At 30.7% G+C, this 17,117-nt stretch overlaps 2 protein-coding genes, 1 long non-coding RNA gene and 6 other non-coding genes across 9 annotated transcripts; all 9 read left to right on the top strand.

Moving 5' to 3' along the window:
- Positions 1-1,018: 1,018 nt before the first annotated feature.
- LOC123197036 (putative F-box/FBD/LRR-repeat protein At1g78760) lies at positions 1,019-3,354 on the top strand. The gene is made up of 3 exons (XM_044611216.1): positions 1,019-2,548; positions 2,649-2,843; positions 2,936-3,354. The coding sequence occupies exons 1-3, from the start codon at positions 1,142-1,144 to the stop codon at positions 3,119-3,121; spliced, it is 1,788 nt and encodes a 595-aa protein (XP_044467151.1). The 5' UTR covers positions 1,019-1,141; the 3' UTR covers positions 3,122-3,354.
- A 3,210-nt stretch (positions 3,355-6,564) lies between these two features.
- On the top strand, positions 6,565-8,572 carry LOC123195855 (putative pentatricopeptide repeat-containing protein At1g03510). Its single transcript, XM_044609717.1, has one exon. It carries the CDS (start codon positions 6,636-6,638, stop codon positions 7,908-7,910), a length of 1,275 nt encoding a protein of 424 aa, XP_044465652.1. The 5' UTR covers positions 6,565-6,635; the 3' UTR covers positions 7,911-8,572.
- A 2,026-nt stretch (positions 8,573-10,598) lies between these two features.
- On the top strand, positions 10,599-16,568 carry LOC123195877. Its single transcript, XR_006497534.1, has 2 exons — positions 10,599-12,377; positions 16,190-16,568. It is a non-coding gene; the product is annotated as an uncharacterized LOC123195877 (long non-coding RNA).
- Positions 10,950-11,089, top strand: LOC123197112. Its single transcript, XR_006497813.1, has one exon. It is a non-coding gene; the product is annotated as a small nucleolar RNA snoR134 (small nucleolar RNA).
- Positions 11,273-11,358, top strand: LOC123197111. The gene has a single exon (XR_006497812.1). It is a non-coding gene; the product is annotated as a small nucleolar RNA U36a (small nucleolar RNA).
- LOC123197091 lies at positions 11,422-11,514 on the top strand. Its single transcript, XR_006497793.1, has one exon. It is a non-coding gene; the product is annotated as a small nucleolar RNA Z223 (small nucleolar RNA).
- On the top strand, positions 11,615-11,729 carry LOC123197093. The gene has a single exon (XR_006497795.1). It is a non-coding gene; the product is annotated as a small nucleolar RNA Z278 (small nucleolar RNA).
- On the top strand, positions 11,848-11,963 carry LOC123197092. Its single transcript, XR_006497794.1, has one exon. It is a non-coding gene; the product is annotated as a small nucleolar RNA Z278 (small nucleolar RNA).
- On the top strand, positions 12,066-12,173 carry LOC123197106. The gene has a single exon (XR_006497807.1). It is a non-coding gene; the product is annotated as a small nucleolar RNA snoR97 (small nucleolar RNA).
- Positions 16,569-17,117: the final 549 nt, after the last annotated feature.

Genomic DNA, 17,117 nt, shown 5'->3' with positions numbered 1-17,117 from the left:
TAATATTTTTCATAGATCTTCTGGTTAACAATTTAAATTTAATGTATTTAATTGACTATTAAACATAATATAATATATAATCCAAATTTAATTATCATAAATAATTATAAAAAAATATTAGAAATTTAGATGACAATAAATTATGTTTTTTGTTTTATAATATTATGATAATTAATTAAAAATATAAAAGATATTTTTATATTTTAAAAAATTTATAAAAAATGGAGAACGTAAAAAACCATAAAAATACTCATTTAATATGTGTTGAGTTAAAAATTTTGAAACAACATATTTAAAATATGAATAATTTGAATTTTTATTAACTATATTTGGGATGAAAAATAACATAAAGTTTTTTATTTAATATATTTGATTAAATAATAATTGTATTTTTAAAATTAATCAATTTTATTAATTTTAATAACTCATTAAATATTTAAATTTTCGAAGCTTTCGTACAACAGTACAAATATGTCAACCTTGGGTGGGGATAAGTTTTTTGGCCTTCTGTGAATGACGGGGCAAGTTAATTAAGATGACAGCACACAATTAACAACGAAATTAATGATGCGTGAATGTAATAATATTAATTTTCACAAACACGGAAGAATGAGTTACCGCATATTAATGTTGACGTGTCAGTGGACCCCATCCACGAATCTGCATGCTGTGCTGATTCGACGCGCGGCATCACTTAACATTACACTGTTGGTTGGCAAACTCATACACGCGCTTCCCCATTGGCCAGACTTTTTCCTTCAGTCGTCACATGCCAAAACTCTTAAATCGTAACGTGTTTCTCATGCTACAAGATCCGATATTTGATCCGAATTGATCTGAAAAACCCAAACACAAATTAAAAAAAAAAGGGATTTTTTTTTTTAAATTTTAAACAATTAAATGTGTGTAAATAAATGTTTAATTACTTACCTATCCCTATTTTATTGCCATATAAATGCTAGATTTGATGCTCACGGATTATTTCTTCTCTGCGTTTCTTCTTCTGATTTGTCTTTCTGTCCCATTGTAACTCTTTCTTTTTGTTGAAAAATCAAAACCCTAGTTTGATTTGGAAAATCTCCCCTCCCTAACCCTACTGCCAGCATACAAACCCACATATATGATCTAACTCAAATCTGCAATGGGGCGGAGAAAAGAATTGCAAACATCAACAGGCAAAGCGGATATGATTTCGGATTTACCTGAACATATTATTCATAATATTCTATTATTACTTCCAATCAAATATGCCGCTAGAAGCATTGTGTTGTCTAAAAGATTCAGGGTTGCTTGGCATTCTTTTCCGATTGTTGACATCGACTTCACACAATTTCCAATCAATACTTCATTAGACCAGTTCTTGGATTTTGTGCGTGATTCTCTCCAACGTCGTGCACCGAATATTTGTTTAGAGAAGTTCAGGCTACTGGTTTTACTTGGTGGTAGTGTGGAGGCTGACAGTCGAATTGATGGGGCGATAAATTATGCGATCGAGCACAAGGTGAAAGAATTAGATCTACAGTTTCTGCACAACAATGTTTACAACGATTTATACTACAGATTGCCGTCGGTTTTGTTTCCTGTGGATTCACTCAAGGTTTTGAAGCTAAAAGGGTTCAATTTGGAGAAACTGGATCTCGAAAAGTTTCCTTCGCGTGAAGAACTGAGTCTCATAAGCTGTGGAAGGTTGAAAATTTTGAGGGTTTCAAATGATCAACTTAAAACCTTGGAGGTGAAAAGCTGTGCCGGGCTATTGCGGATTGATATTTCAGAGTCAAATCTTCGATCGTTTTCATTCACAGGAAAACGTTCGGGCGGTGGAGTGGAGTACCAGAATTGCAAGATTAACCAAGGCGACTGTCACTCGCTTACCAATCTAGAAATAAGGGGAGCTTCAAGGATTACCAGTGAGTGGTTTAAAAACCATGTTTCTAAGCTTTTTTTGCTTGAGAATTTGATTCTGTGTGAGTGTAACAGATTGAGAAAAATATACATTCCTAATCCTGAAGTAAAAGTAGTGGAGATTAGAAAGTGTGCCGCATTAGAAAAGATTGAAATTGTTGCTCATAATGTTCAATCTTTCGTGTATATTGGGCAGTCGAGACCGTGTGAAATTAAGATCACAGCCTGTAGGTTCATTAGGAACCTTCAGTTAGACAGCGCTAATGTAGATGATAGGTGGGTTGAAGAAAGGCTATCTCAATTACCTCTTCTTGAAAGCCTTCGGTTGAGCTACTGTGATAGGTTGAGAAATCTTCAGGTTTCTCATCAACAACTCAAAAGTTTCCAGTTGATCACTTGCTCCATATTGGAGAAAGCAGTAATCTATGCTCCAAATCTCATTTCCTTCAGCTATGAGGGTAAAGTGCTACAGTCGCCATTATCGATTGATTCTCCTCAGTTAGAAGCTGAACTCGTACTGGATTACGGTAGACATTTGACCTCAACAGAAGACTGGTACAACGAACTGAGAGATTTTTTGGGATACTTCGATCATTGCAAGTTGTTGATACTTAACTGCATTGCGAGAAGAAGTCTTTGCCCTAGTGTATGAATTACTTCTAACTTTTACCTCCATAAGTTTCTATATATGTTAAATCTGCATCCAATTTTACATTCTTCAGACTGATTCATTTACCACTGTGCAGTTTTTGATTTTCCCTGAAGATCTGAGAGAAACTTTACTTCCACCATTGTTTGATATCAAGCATCTGAAGATAATAATAGACTCACAACCGAGGGATATAGTAAGTTTGGTGGATGGCTTGCTTTGGCTTTCTCCTCTTTTAGAGACCATGTCCATTATTGTTTCAGGCTCTAATGGTAGAGAGAACTCCTTAAAGGTAATATAGAAAAACACTCTTAATATAAATATGTTTCAGATTTCAATTGTTTCTTTCTCTGAAATCAACAAATCACTCAACTTTTCTTGTAGTTCGAATATGCTAAGCCTTCAGCTCTGGGAAAGAAGGACCTAGTCTGCTGCCATTCACGGATTATAAAGTGTTGGCGACATCAGTTGAAAAAAGTTTCGATGGAAAACTTTCGCCATGGTGATAAGCTGAGGCTCATGGATTATTTTGGAACAAATGCAATGAGGTTGGAAATTATAGAAACCTGATGCTACTGACTGTGACACTATTTCTCATGATGCTGCTCAACATGAGCACTTTTAAGCTACATGTAACAAAGCATAGTCGGGTAGTCAACATTTTGAGACTTGTGTAATTTATGTGCAATATGAATGCCATCTATACATGTATCCCGTTGTTCTAGTTTTCAAAACTTGCATATTTCCCATTTGAAATTTGGATTAGGTAACTTTAATGTCAAACTTTTTTGGATGTTGGTGTATCTTAAACTCTCCATTATGTCACATTGTTACATGGGATATCTGTTTCTATACATTTTTTATATACAATTTGGATATACATATGATATGTTATTTTGTAAATAAATGATTTTGAATTAAAAATAAAATTATATACACGTAACATTACTTATTCAAAAGTAGATATACATACTCTTATTATTTTTTTAAACCTAAATTTCAAACTAATCATACCCAAGAGCTCCCCTAAAGTTTGAGAAAATTTCAGGAGTAAGTTCTAAATGAAATGCCAATTTAGCTTTAAACTTTCAGAAACATACACTAGGCATATAAAGAATATCTCTTCTCTCTTCATTGTTGTGAAAGAAAGTCGTTTTAAGACATTAAAACTGACCTAAAGCTGAATAAAGAGACTGTTATTTTATGTATTAATTTTTACGAAAGTGATGAAATTATTGAGAATTTATGTAGTTTTAAAATCGGTTGAACAAATATGAGTGACTGATGACAATCCATTGTTCTTGTTTTTCATATATGCTTGTTGAATAAATGTTTGTCAGTTTCCAGTTCTTATTTGTTGTAGAAAAAGAAGCAAAACCTTCATTAGTTGCCTAGAGACCATTACTTCATGGATAGTTATGGCCCATTACTTCATTTTTAACATTTAGTTGAACATGACAATTGATAATATATCAGTTGAATTTGTGATGAATTTTCAACTGGTATTTCTGGTTTTCCCTTTTGTGTGTGTGTGTGAATTTTCACTTTCACTTGTATATATAGGTTCTTTGGAATAAAAAAGAAGCCAATGAAATAATGTTTTGGGGAATGCAATAACAACAGATCCAAAATAAAATGAAATACTTCAAAAAAATCACAATTATATATCAATCTTTCCTTTTGCTTTTAATTTGTATACTGGCAAGATTGGGATTTTGTGGGTTTGAAGGTTTGAATTTTGAAGTCCTACTCATTAGTTTGTTTGCCTATTTAACTATCTATATTAATGAAAAGTGATTAAAAAGGGGTTTAAATAATTTATATAAACTTTAAGAGAACTGTACTTCAAAAACCAATTATTGAAATTAGAGAGATTAAAGTTATATAAATCTCATACTAAAAGTTTATATTAAAACTATTAAGATTGAAAAGTCTAAAGCTACATAAACCCTACACAAGAAGTTCATAATTTTCAATATAAAATCTAAGCCTTATACTTAACGTTTGGAATCCCAACAATAAAATTGTTTTTCAAATTGATTCATATCAATTCTGAGTTGTTTGCCATCTTTCTTTTTAGTAGCTATTAATCCTAAACACAAACAACTTGTGTTTCTGCTCTCCCAATCCTTTTTATTTAGCGCCCTGCATGGAGATTATATAGATACACACAGATGCGGGCTGTATGTTTCTCATATGATTTTAAAAATCAGATCGGATCAATTGATTCGATCGGTTAAACTGTCAATCATTAATCAAACCGATTAGACAATGTATAAAACTGAGTTTAACTTGGTTAATATGAAAACCAAACCAAATATCATCCTTTTCATTGGGTCGATATCTTGTTCGGTTATAAAAATATTGGGTCTTATGTTTTGCAATAAAAATCAAATTATCCATTGATCGCATAGAATTACGATAAAAACACTTTTGAATACTGTAACTTTATACTCGATCTAGGGGTTTTTTTATTTTTTTCATATTTTAAGTAACACAAGGGTATTTTTAAAAATTTTTCAATACAACATATGAAACAATTTGTTGACTGTTCACAAGTCACATATTTTTGCCCATACTTGCAAAATGAATTCTTAGACATAACAATAAACACTAATATTCATTTAAATTCCAACAAGACGAAGGCAAACAGTTTTGAATTGTTTTTTGACGCCAATCTTTGTTGCCTCTTTGTCGGACAAAAATAAAACTTGATGCTAAAAGATCAACAAAAGAGAGGAAAATATAATAAAGGTCGATTGTTTGTTAGAATTGAGGTGGTCACTAGAGAAGTAGAAAAAAATTTTAAGGAAAAATGATCACTTTTAAACTTTAGGTGAAAGAAATTATTATATTTTTAAATTAAGGGGAAAAAATTGTAAAAATAATTTAATTTTTTAAATATTCTTAGTTCAATAATATTTTAATACTGACAAAGAATTTTAACAAAAGGTTAAATATTTAGATTTTTAAAATTTTACGATTGTAAATTTGAAAATGCAATAAAGTTTGGGTGAGAATAAGTCTTTTGGCCTTGGAAAATAATTATCTTATATATAATAAAAAAAATCAATTAAAAATATTTTAATGGAGTTTGAAGTTGTTTTTGTAGTATTTGACATGTGTACATGATAAATTTTCTATGTTTGAGGACTTCATACTTATTTTTGATTTAACAAAAAGGCCAAATAACTGTCCCACCTAGCTTTGGATGCAAACCCAATTTCTCAACTATTAATTATCAAAAATCTAAATGTCTACTTATTTATTAAATTTTACTATTATTTTTAGGGTTAAAATTATTAATTATTAAAATATTTAAAAAACTAAAAATTTATCATATTTTCACCCCCTAAATTTAAAAATTAACAAATTCTTCCTATCCAATATTTGAAAAACTTATATTTTCCTCGAGTGTTTTTCCAACACACTACTGATGACCAGAGACGATGATGTTTTCTCTCCTTCTCAGCTTCTCTATCAATCTTATTCCGTTTTCAGTTAACCTTGACCAACGAAAAGTTAGAGACGAAGACATTTCTTTGTTTCTTAATGAAAATGAAACGTCTTCAGTCTAAACGAAAAAGACAATCATCGACGTCTGAGAGAGATCCATCATTTTCATCTAAGATGAAGATGAATTGTTCTTTGTCCATTGGTTTCCTTAGTTAGTGAAGTCAAAAATAGAGTTAGAGTGAGACAGAAGATGGGAGGGAGGGAGAACGTCGTTGTCACTGTCTCCAACCGTCAGTAACAGTGGTTGGAGAAATCATATAAGGAAATATTGATTTTTCAAATTTTGAATGAAAAAAAATTGTTAGATTTTTAAACTTGAAAAGAGAAATATGATAAATTTTGAGTTTTTAAAAAATATTTTAATAAATAATAATTTTATCTTTACTAATAATAATAAAAGTTAATATACTTACGAGTATTTAAATTTTTAATAATTATTCGATGAAAAATTAGGATTACCTTAAACCTTGGGTGGGAATAGTCATTTGGCCTTAAAAATAATATTCATGTAGCATATTTGAAGAAAGATTGAATCTGTTATATCATCATTCCAATTAATGGCGAAAACATGAGCTATTCCTCAAACTATTTGCGCTTATTATCTTTCACCAAGCAGCTTTCCTCTTACGTTAGCAAAGGCCTGCATGATCAAGCTCTTTCTCTCTTTCGCCATATCCAAGCTTCACTTGCTCTCACGCTCGATCCCTTTGTTTTTCCTCTGGTCCTCAAATCTTGCGGCGCCATTGGCCGCCCTCAGCTTTGCACCGCCATCCACAGCCATGTCACAAAATCGTCTCTGCTGAACAACACGTTTGTCTCGTGCGCTCTTGTTGACGCGTACGGTAAATGCGTGTCGATTTATTGGGCGCGCCAATTGTTCGACGAAATTCCTCTGAGAAATGTTGTTGTGTGGAACGTCATGATATCACTCTATGCACATAATGGTTATGTTATGGACGCTTTGAAATTGTTTCAAGTTATGGATGTTGCGCCTGATGAGGCCACATTTAATTCTATAATAGCGGGATTGGCTAAACTGGAAGAGGGGTCGTTTAAGGCTATTGTGTTTTATAGAAAAATGCAAGAGTGGGGTTTGAAGCGGAGTCTAATTACTCTTCTTGCTTTATTACCTGCTTGTTTGGGTGTTGCCACTTTGAGTTTGATCAAAGAAATTCATGGTTATGCTATTAGAAATTATATCGAATCGAATACGCAATTGAGAAGTGGGCTAGTGGAGGCTTATGGGCGTTGTGGGTCTCTTGATTGTGCTCAAATTGTGTTTAACAGTATCAAGGACAGAGATGTGGTGGCATGGAGCAGTCTGATATCAGCCTATGCGATTCATGGGCAAGCTAGAACTGCTCTGGAAATTTTTCGACAAATGGAGAAGGCGGAGGTCTGGCCTGATCATATTACTTTTCTTGCGGTACTGAAAGCTTGTAGCCATGCAGGATTAGCAGATGAAGCATTGGATTACTTTTCAAGAATGAGTAAAGATTATGGTATGCAAGCAACTAGTGATCATTATTCGTGTTTGGTGGATGTTTTGAGCAGAGCAGGGAGATTATATGACGCATATGAGGTTATAAGGGAAATGCCAGTGGAGGTGACCGCAAGAGCTTGGGGAGCCCTGCTCGGTGCATGTCAAACTTACGGAGAGCTTGAGCTTGCAGAAATTGCTGGGAGAGCATTGGTAGAGATAGAGCCTGAAAATCCTTCCAATTATATACCATTGGCTAGAATTTACACTAATTTAGGGAGACATGAGGATGCGCAGAGAATGTGGAGGGAAATGAAGAAGAGGGGAGTGAAGGCAGCACCAGGTAGCAGCTGGGTTGTGTAGCAACACTGATAATCAAGGATTTTTGAATGATTCTGAGATGGTTGAGGTCAAACTGCACATTGCTTTTCGTAGTCAGCAAAGGCATCAACCTTGCACACAATAAGTGAAGTCACATCACAATCTACATTTGCAAACCAGTTTTCGGAAGCCCGACGCCGGTGAAACGATCATCGACACACAGTAATTCAAACAAAACCTGGCATATTGGCAACAAAAGCGGCGGCAAGAGCATTGATATTACTTTTGTCGGCAAGAAAGGTGCTGATTGAAGTTGAGGCACTACAAGTGTCTGTTGATTGCAAACTCTTTCTAGATGACCGAAGAATCTATGCCATGTTTCTACATTGAAACCTTCACTTGACAAGGATCTTTCAGTTGGGGTGAGTTCCAACTTAAATGGTGGAAGAACAATTTGGTCACAACCGCTGCCATCCAATCCTTTTTGTTTACAAATACTGCCTAATTTATATTTCAAATTATTTATCTTTTGATAATGAATTAGCTATATTCCATTTTGATGACAGAAGGATAAACTAAAATGTTCATAAGCCAGTAGTCCCCTTTTGAATAAAATAGTTTCTAGATGTCATTTTTATTGCTATTCATGTTACCCTTAAAAGAAAATAATACAGCTTCTTGAGTACTGGTTTTTAATGTGGTTATAAGTATACAATGATATATAATATGTATTGTACGATTTGATATAAATGAAAAATTATATGTAATTTATAGTGTATCAAATGTTTATACGATATATATTATTGATATGTAATGATATATCTTTTTAAAAAATTGATGACATGACAGGATATATTTGAGAAATTTTAGAATTTTAAGAGGTGTTTGTTGTTTTTCTAAATGATGAGATAATGACAAATTTTATAATTTTCTTATTATTGTTTTTAAACAAATGTACTATATTAGGGTTTTAATAGACAGTATGTGATTTGACTATCATAGTTTGGAGGGCAAGTTATGAGATTGAAATCCCTTCATTACTTACGATAGTGTTGGTTATACCACTAACTTTTTAAATTGCATATATACTCTATGTGAAACTTTGAATACGTGGGATAATAATAAATATAAAAATTAGGGGTTTCTTGTTATTTACTCATATGCCTTTGTTTCCCCCCTAACTTTTCAAATTTACACCTAACACCCCATATTAAACTTGGGATTGTTTGGTTAAAGGTTTATAAAAAGTACTGATGATCTATCTTTTATTACTTATATTATTTTGTGTGGTTTATAAGTAATAAAATATTTCAATAATTTTTTATTACTAATGAAGATATGATAAATAATATAAGAGAATAATTTGATTACCATCTTTATTTTAAGCATTAAAAAATTATCAAGGTACTCTAGATTATATTATAACTATATCTTTATTTATTAATTTTTTTCGGTAAAAATAATCTCATTTTCAATCGATATACAAATAACATAAAAAATATTTTAAAATAATTGAACCTAAAGGTATTTAAGTAAAATAATATATTAGTATTTTTTTATTATCTCTAACTAAACACAATAATTATTTATATTTACTTATTTTTATCAAATATAATAATAATTTATACCCAATAATCCTCAAAGTAATTTATCTTTAAGGTAATATTTTTAATTTAATAATAAAAGATTCTTCAAATCAAATTAGGGCTGGATTTGAGCCGAGCCAGCTCGGGCTCGAGCTCGGCTCGGCTCGGTTCGAGCCCGAAACGAGCCGGGCTCTGCCCGGCTCGATCGAGCTCGAGCCGAGCCCGAGCTGGCTCGGGTTGGCTCGGTATATTTTTTTAAAAATTTTTTATACAAAACGACGTCGTTTTGATCCTCATATATACACAAAACGGTGCCGTTTTGATATGAAAAATGAGCCGAGTCGAGCCGTTACCGAGCCGAACCCAAAACGAGCCGAACTCGAGCCGAGCCGAATCCGGCTCGAGTCGAGCTCGAGCCGAACTCGAGCCGGCCATTAAAAAACCGAGCCGAGCTCGGCTCGGCTCGAATCCAGCCCTAAATCAAATACCCCCAAAGAGTAATTAATCCTAGCGCTTATATAAGTCAAACTACCCTTAAGAAACGTTTGGTTTAGATAATATTTTATTATTAAAATAAAAAAATTACTGGATATAAATGATTACTATGTTTGATGAAATTTAATAGATATAAATAATTACTATGTTTGATGAAATTTAATAGATATAAATAATTATTGTGTTTGATTAAAGGTGATAAAAGAATATTAGTAAATTATTTTACTTAAATACCCTTGGATATTATTATTTTTAAATATTTTTATATTATTTATTATATTAATTAAAAATACATTTATTTTTGTCTTAAAAATTAATAAATAATAATATAATTATAATAAAATTAATATTGTCTTAGTAATCTTTTAATATTTAAGGTGAAAATGATAATCAGATTACCACTTATATTATCTGTCACGTTATCATAATTAATAAAATATTAGTATAATATTTAATTATTGACAAACCAAACAAGGTAATATAAGTAATAAAAGATAAATTACCAAAATAATCTTTAAATCATCCGAATCAAACAACCCCTAAATAGTAAGTTTAATAATACGTCAAACTTTCTTGTGTTAAATATTAGTTCTAGCCCAAATAACAATAGTAAAAAATTTTGGACCCCTTCGATTTTAATTTTCACACATGCACCTCTATTTCTGGTGTTAATTAAAACCCCCTAACTTTTGCTTTATACGGTTAAGTTGGGGTTGGTTTATACAAATGAACGGGTCCATCCAACCCTTACATTGGGCCTTGGCTTTTGAACCAAACTGATCTAACAAACAAACCCGACCCGATCTCAGTTTGTGCGTTCTTTTCACGAGTAGCTGATCTAGGGTTTCGAATCCTCTCTATCTATATAAACACAACACAGGGTCTCAAGATTCTTCATCTTCTTCCAAATCTTTCTTCTCTTCAAAACAGCCTTCTAGTTTTTGGGTTTTAGCTTTTTCTTCTCGAGTCTTGATCTGAATTATTTAATGTATGTGTCTATCTGCACGATGCTACCCCGGGCTTCTCTGAAGCTCATGATGAAGAAGAAAGCCCCAAAGCTTGTGCTATACCGACGCTGTTAAGTGTTGCAGTTTAGCCCTTCTCCCACGGCTGATCTGTGTCAAATCAACCGCAATATTCTTATACATAGTTGTGTATTATGTTGTGTGTCTCTCCTCACCTTTAGCTCTTTTTCGATAGAAATATTACTCCAAAATTATTTTAGTCATAGATGCAAATGATTATTCTGCCGGTGCTACACTTTGGTATATCTTTTCAATGGTTTTTGTCTCTGATTATTCCTGCTTTGAACATTATCACTTCCGGCGATGATTAATTATTTATCCGCGCTTCTGAGAGTGATCTATGAAGCAGAATAAATAAATGGTTGAATTTCTTAATATGAGCCAGTTTTTTTTAATGCATTTTGTTGTTTCAAAGGAATGTTTTTTGAATTGATTCTGGTGAAATAGTATTGGCAATGAGGATTATAATTCAGCTTTAAATGCCAGTTCTGCTTCAGAAAATTCTTGATTGATAGAGCTGTTCTATATTCTGAGCCTGTAATTCAATGGATTCCTTTTCAATGCTTAAAGCTTTTGGACTTGATGCATGCCTTGTTTGGTTGAATATTCTATTTAATGTTGTTTTGATCAATGAATTGAAGTTGATGATGATTTAACCTAGTAGTTGAGGTGTAGCTGGCTCCGATTCCCTGTTTAAGGGAGAACCTACTCGGGTCCACTATACTATTAGTGAAATTAAGGGATTTATCTGAGACTGTTATTTGCTTTTGATTAAAAATTACGGCCCTGCTTGTAATATTCTATTTGATTAAGGCCTTTCATCTTGAATTGTCAAGATTAAGATACAAGTGCATTTTTGATTTCACTCAAAATGCCTGTGATGATACAATCCGATTTATTTGAGGTGTAGTGGAGCCAAGCCCTGTTCTACAGGGGAACCTACTTGGCAGAAGCTGCAAGGCATTGATATTATTGGATTCAACTGAGGCTGCATATTTGTCTACAAGTAGTTGTAGGTTGATGGGTTTCTCGAATTCTGAGGTTAAACTTTGATAATTGTGTATGAATTGAGTTTTAACTATACTCTATATCCTCTGTAGTGGGTGTAGGGTCTGAAAAACTCAGATATGGATGTGTTGTCATCAGCTTCTTCTCTGGTATATTCACGAGATTGGAGTTAAACTAACAGCACCACAATTCTTTAAATTATAATTATCATCTAGAATCTATTATTTTATGAAATCAGTTTTTGATATTGAATGGCTGCTTGCCTTTTCCCTATTTGGTTACAGTATGGTGATCTAACAATATTTTTAATCTTTGTGGCTACAGAATTCCTGGCGGTATTCAAAACTGATGCAATACTGTTTCTAAACTTCAACAAGATTCTTACTAAATTGCTAGTAAGTAACAGTTAAATATTCAACTTTACCCGATTTGCTTTGTCTCAGATAGGATTAGGTTCGAATCCAGCCTTGGACTCAGATTCATTCATCAGTACCATTTTCTTCCTTTTGCCTTCCATGTCTTTGAAACAAGAGCAAACCTCTTCAAATCTCGAATACAAAACTGATAATATATATAAATTAATATCATTCAAAATTAAAACGTATTTATTATTAATAAATATTATGAGAATCTAAAAGGCATTGAAAAATAATTAAAATAAATATAGAAGTATATAATTTAACGGCTGTACCAGTAAATAATTGCTAGTGGACTTTGTGATGCTAGTGGGCCAAGTATGTTGTGTTGGAATCTAATTGGTTGGGCGTGGCTTGCCATATTATGTTGAATTATATATTTTAACAATAAAATTATGTGTATTTACTTTGGGTATATAAATATATACATATTTATATGTATCATCATGTGATTAGATGATTTTGAATTAAGAATAAAATAATAACCAATTATATGATGACACATATGAGTGTATATATATTTATGTATCTAAAGTAGATACACATAATATTGCTCATATTTTAATATATTTTGCTTATAATTTTTTAATTATTTTTTGGTAATATCTCTTTAATTCATGATAAATTTTTTCGGGTTTATAATGATATTATTTTATATTTGTTTAATTTTATAAGTATATATCGAGTAATATCTTTTTGTATTTAAAAGATATAAATAATTAATAAAATAATATGGTAGAAAAATAAAAACATTAATAATTATTAATGAGTTTTTATTTTTAAAATATTAAAATATTAATTTTATTTTTTTATTAAATTAAACCGTGTCAAGCCAGTCTGGGTATAGTTTTCACGATCCAAATATTCTGAATATCTGACACGGTAGCAAACAGAATCGTTGGTAGGTTGGGCTAATAAGGGGAGCCTAGCCTCTGCCACCTCTAGTTTGGACGGAAAATTGAAGATAAAACTTGAAGGTTGGATTGAATAAATATGAAAATTGAAATTTATATTATATAAAATTAATTAATTTATATTAAAAATTAATTTTTATATTTATATATTATTTATTTTATTTAATTTTATTAAATATGAAATTTTTTTATTTAAGTTTTTAATATTTTGTTCAATTGTAATTATCATATATTATTAAATTCGTCATTTGATTTAGTTGGTTTTTTATTGAGTGTGTTGTTGTTTATATCTAAAAATATTTTAAGTTATTGAATTTATTATTTAACTAATATTTTGATGCTATATTAAATTTATAAATATAAAAGTTAAAATTTATATTATATTATTTTTATTAATGAAAAAAGATAGTTGGTAGCTAAGTTGAAACTGTTTAGACAACGTTGGTAGGTGGCTATGATGATTGCTATAGATAAGATTGAATTTGAATCAAATTTATTTAAGCTTAAATTTAAGTTCGATTTGAAAATGAGTTAGTCTTATACAAATTTGTTCGAGTTTGAGTTATTTGTGAAATTTATCAGTTAAAAATATTGATGTAAAATGATGTTGTATCGATCAGTATATATTAAAATGATATTATTCTAATAATAAAATAGTTAAAAACTTAAACTCGAAATGAGTTAAATTGAATTCAAATTGAGTTTGGCTTAACTTTCATGAGCTCGACAAGTTTGAGCTCTATTATATACAAATCGAATCAAATTTGAATTTAACTCAATTCAAATCTAACTTGAACTATAAAATAAAATATTGTTTGAATTTGATTCGAATTTAATATAAAGTATTGATAATAGTGAGTGAGAGGAGCACTGACAATAACTACGACAAGATTGATGGTATTGATGGATGTCTCATGTGGATTTCATTGCCTTATTTTAATTTAGCTGTAAAAGTTGGAAAAAAATAAAAAAATTAATAATATTATAAAATTTTTATAATTTTAATAAACTAAATATAAACTAATTATTGATATATATTAGCAGGTAAGAATAATTTTATAAATTCAATAAAAAACAACCTAGTAATTTCACAGTAAAATTTAATCATTCATACTAATTTGTGTACCAGGGGATCCTCTCTGAAATTTTAGACAGTAAAGAAAAACGCGGGTAGAGGTCCTTTAGAGAAATATTTTGTCTCATTCTCACCATAAGCTTCCTTTTGCCGATGCTGAGGTAATAAAAATTGGCCAGGAAGGTTATTATTTTGTAACAATGGCACATGCTATTCCCCTTCATTTGCTAGCGCATCACGTGGACTCTTCTCCCATTTGGCTTAAAGTCCTTAAAAGAGAATAATTATTTCCCATTCAGTTTAAATATATATTTTTTAATAGGGCAATAGATTTATTTTCATCCAAAATATTGTGAAGTCTCAAATTCTTATATTTTAATTTTAAAAAATTTAAATATCTATTTATAAACAGATTTTTACTAAAAATCTCAGTTAAAATTAGGGATACAACTATTATTTACTTAAAAAATTAAAGTTTTATCATATTTTCTTCTTTCATATTTAAAAATATTATATTTCTCTCTAACTCAAAATTTGAAAAATGACAATACCCCTTAGGGAGTGTTTGGTTTGGGTAATGTTTGATTACTAAAGTAGAAAGATTATCTTAAAGATAGATTACTTAGAAGATTACTAGGTATAAATGATTACTATGTTTGATAAAATTTGATAGGTATAAATAATTATTGTGTTTGGTTAAAGGTAATAAAAGATTACTAGTAAAATATTTTACTTAAATGCCCTTGAATATAATTATTTTTAAATATTTTTTATATTATTTGTTATATTAATTAAAAATAAATTTATTTTTATCTCAAAAAATTAATAAATAATCAATTTTCTATAATAAACTCAAGATTACCCCAGTAATCTTTAAATACCTAAGGTGAAGGTGGTAATCGAATTATCACCTATATTACCTGCCACGTCAGCATTGATAATAGAAGATTACTGTAATCTTTTATTACTGACAAACCAAACAAGGGAATAAAAGATAGATTACCAAGGTAATCTTAAAAACCTTTAACCAAACGCACCCTTAGGGTTTGTTTCTTTTCCTTCGGCGTCAATTTCTTCATCTTTAGCCATTGGTCGTCCTCCCCCCTTATCTCTTCCTCTAGTCTCTCTCTCTTTTGCCTCTCTGATCGTCTTCGATCGGAGACGAAGATGAACGTCGTCTTCATCTGAGAGACGAAGATGACACATCTTTACCTCCGATTGAAGATGGCCAAAGAGGTAAGGAAGAAAGACCGGAGGGAGAGATAACAATGGAAGGAGGATGACCGATGGCCGGAGAAGGAATAATCATCGTTGGAGGAAGAGGAACAAACCTTAGGGGTTATTTGTTACTTTTCAAACTTTGAGTTGGGGGAAATTGTAAGATTTTTAAATATTGGGAGGAAAAATGATAAAATTTTAATATTTTAAAATTTTTAATGACTCACAGTTTTACTCTTAACACTATCTAAAATTTTAAACATAAATTTACTTTTGAGTGAGTTTTTAAGTTTTTGAAAGTTAAAAGGTGAAAATTTGAGATTTCACTATACCTTGGGTGGGAATATGTCTTTTGGCCTTTTTAATATTACAATATATCCTAAATATATGATTTCCTAAGTTAGCAGTTATCATAACCATATATTCTCTTTTATGTTGTCGTATATTGATTATATTAATTAATTTTTTTATATAAAATTTTTAATAAGTATAAATTCTTATATTATTCAGACAGTTTAATATATCCAAAATACAATGTGTTCATATTTTATCACAGCCCATGCCAAAACCTTGTTAAATTGCAGTTTCGGTTGGAACTTGATCTTTAAGGCTGCAGTTTGATGAGTTGAGCCAATTCAGCTTGGTGTTCTTTTATACTCGACTTGGAAATGAGATTGGAGTGAAATTATGGTCGCTTGAACTCAGTAAAACCAGGTTTGTCATGTTTTCAAGTGATGCCGATGGAGAATCACCAAAGCATCCACTATCATTCAAATATATATATAGCATTGAAGAAGAAGATTTGCATAGTGCCAAGAAGAATAGGAAGTTAAAAAAAGATGGGTAGTCGAAAACAAGTAAGTGAGATGGTGCCTTTCTTTCATATTTGGACTACCACTCTTTTCTCATTCAACCGTGTCACCAGAATAATTAAAAATGAAGAAGGTGTGGATGTTATAATTTTACGATTTTTATTTTGTTTTATTTTTATTTTCTTAAATTATAATTATAATTATAATTTAAAACTAAATAAACAAAGTTATTTAAATATCTTTATGTTAAAAAAAAAATGAAAAGCAAAAATTTTTTACCTAGTTAGATGGAAAATAGTCATTCTTGACTTCAAAAAAGAAGTCATTCTTCGTTTATTTTAGGCCAAAAGACATACTCCTACCAAACTTTATTACAAATCTAAAATGATATCTGTTAAGTATTTAAAATTTAAACTTTCATTCATAGATTATTAAAATTAATAAAAATAGTTAGTTTTAATGGTAAAATCATCATTTTATTAGTAATATATTAAAAATAATAAAATATTATTAATTTTCTTTTTATGTTTACAAAACTAATAATTTATCTAAAAATTAAGTTTTGAAAAATCACATTTTCTCTCTACTAGGGTTTCATTTTCAACCCATCCTTTTTTTGACTGATGACGGTCAACTTTCTTTTAACAATGAGTCGTGTTTTCCCCTGAGAGTTTCCGATGAGGGATGTCTTCCCTCTGAC

Source organism: Mangifera indica, chromosome 14 (assembly GCF_011075055.1).
Source record: "Mangifera indica cultivar Alphonso chromosome 14, CATAS_Mindica_2.1, whole genome shotgun sequence".
NCBI lineage: Eukaryota > Viridiplantae > Streptophyta > Magnoliopsida > Sapindales > Anacardiaceae > Mangifera > Mangifera indica.
Note: the sequence above shows the minus strand (reverse complement) of the source record. Positions and strands in the feature narration are given on the sequence as shown.

What these genes read in the sequence shown, in the direction of transcription:
- LOC123197036 (XM_044611216.1), top strand. Translation starts at nt 1,142, where the DNA reads ATGGGGCGGAGAAAAGAATTGCAAACATCAACAGGCAAAGCGGATATG. An exon ending in GAAGAAGTCTTTGCCCTAGT is followed by an intron (nt 2,549 to 2,648) that starts GTATGAATTACT and finishes ACCACTGTGCAG; the next exon opens with TTTTTGATTTTCCCTGAAGA. An exon ending in GTAGAGAGAACTCCTTAAAG is followed by an intron (nt 2,844 to 2,935) that starts GTAATATAGAAA and finishes CTTTTCTTGTAG; the next exon opens with TTCGAATATGCTAAGCCTTC.
- LOC123195855 (XM_044609717.1), top strand. Translation starts at nt 6,636, where the DNA reads ATGAGCTATTCCTCAAACTATTTGCGCTTATTATCTTTCACCAAGCAG.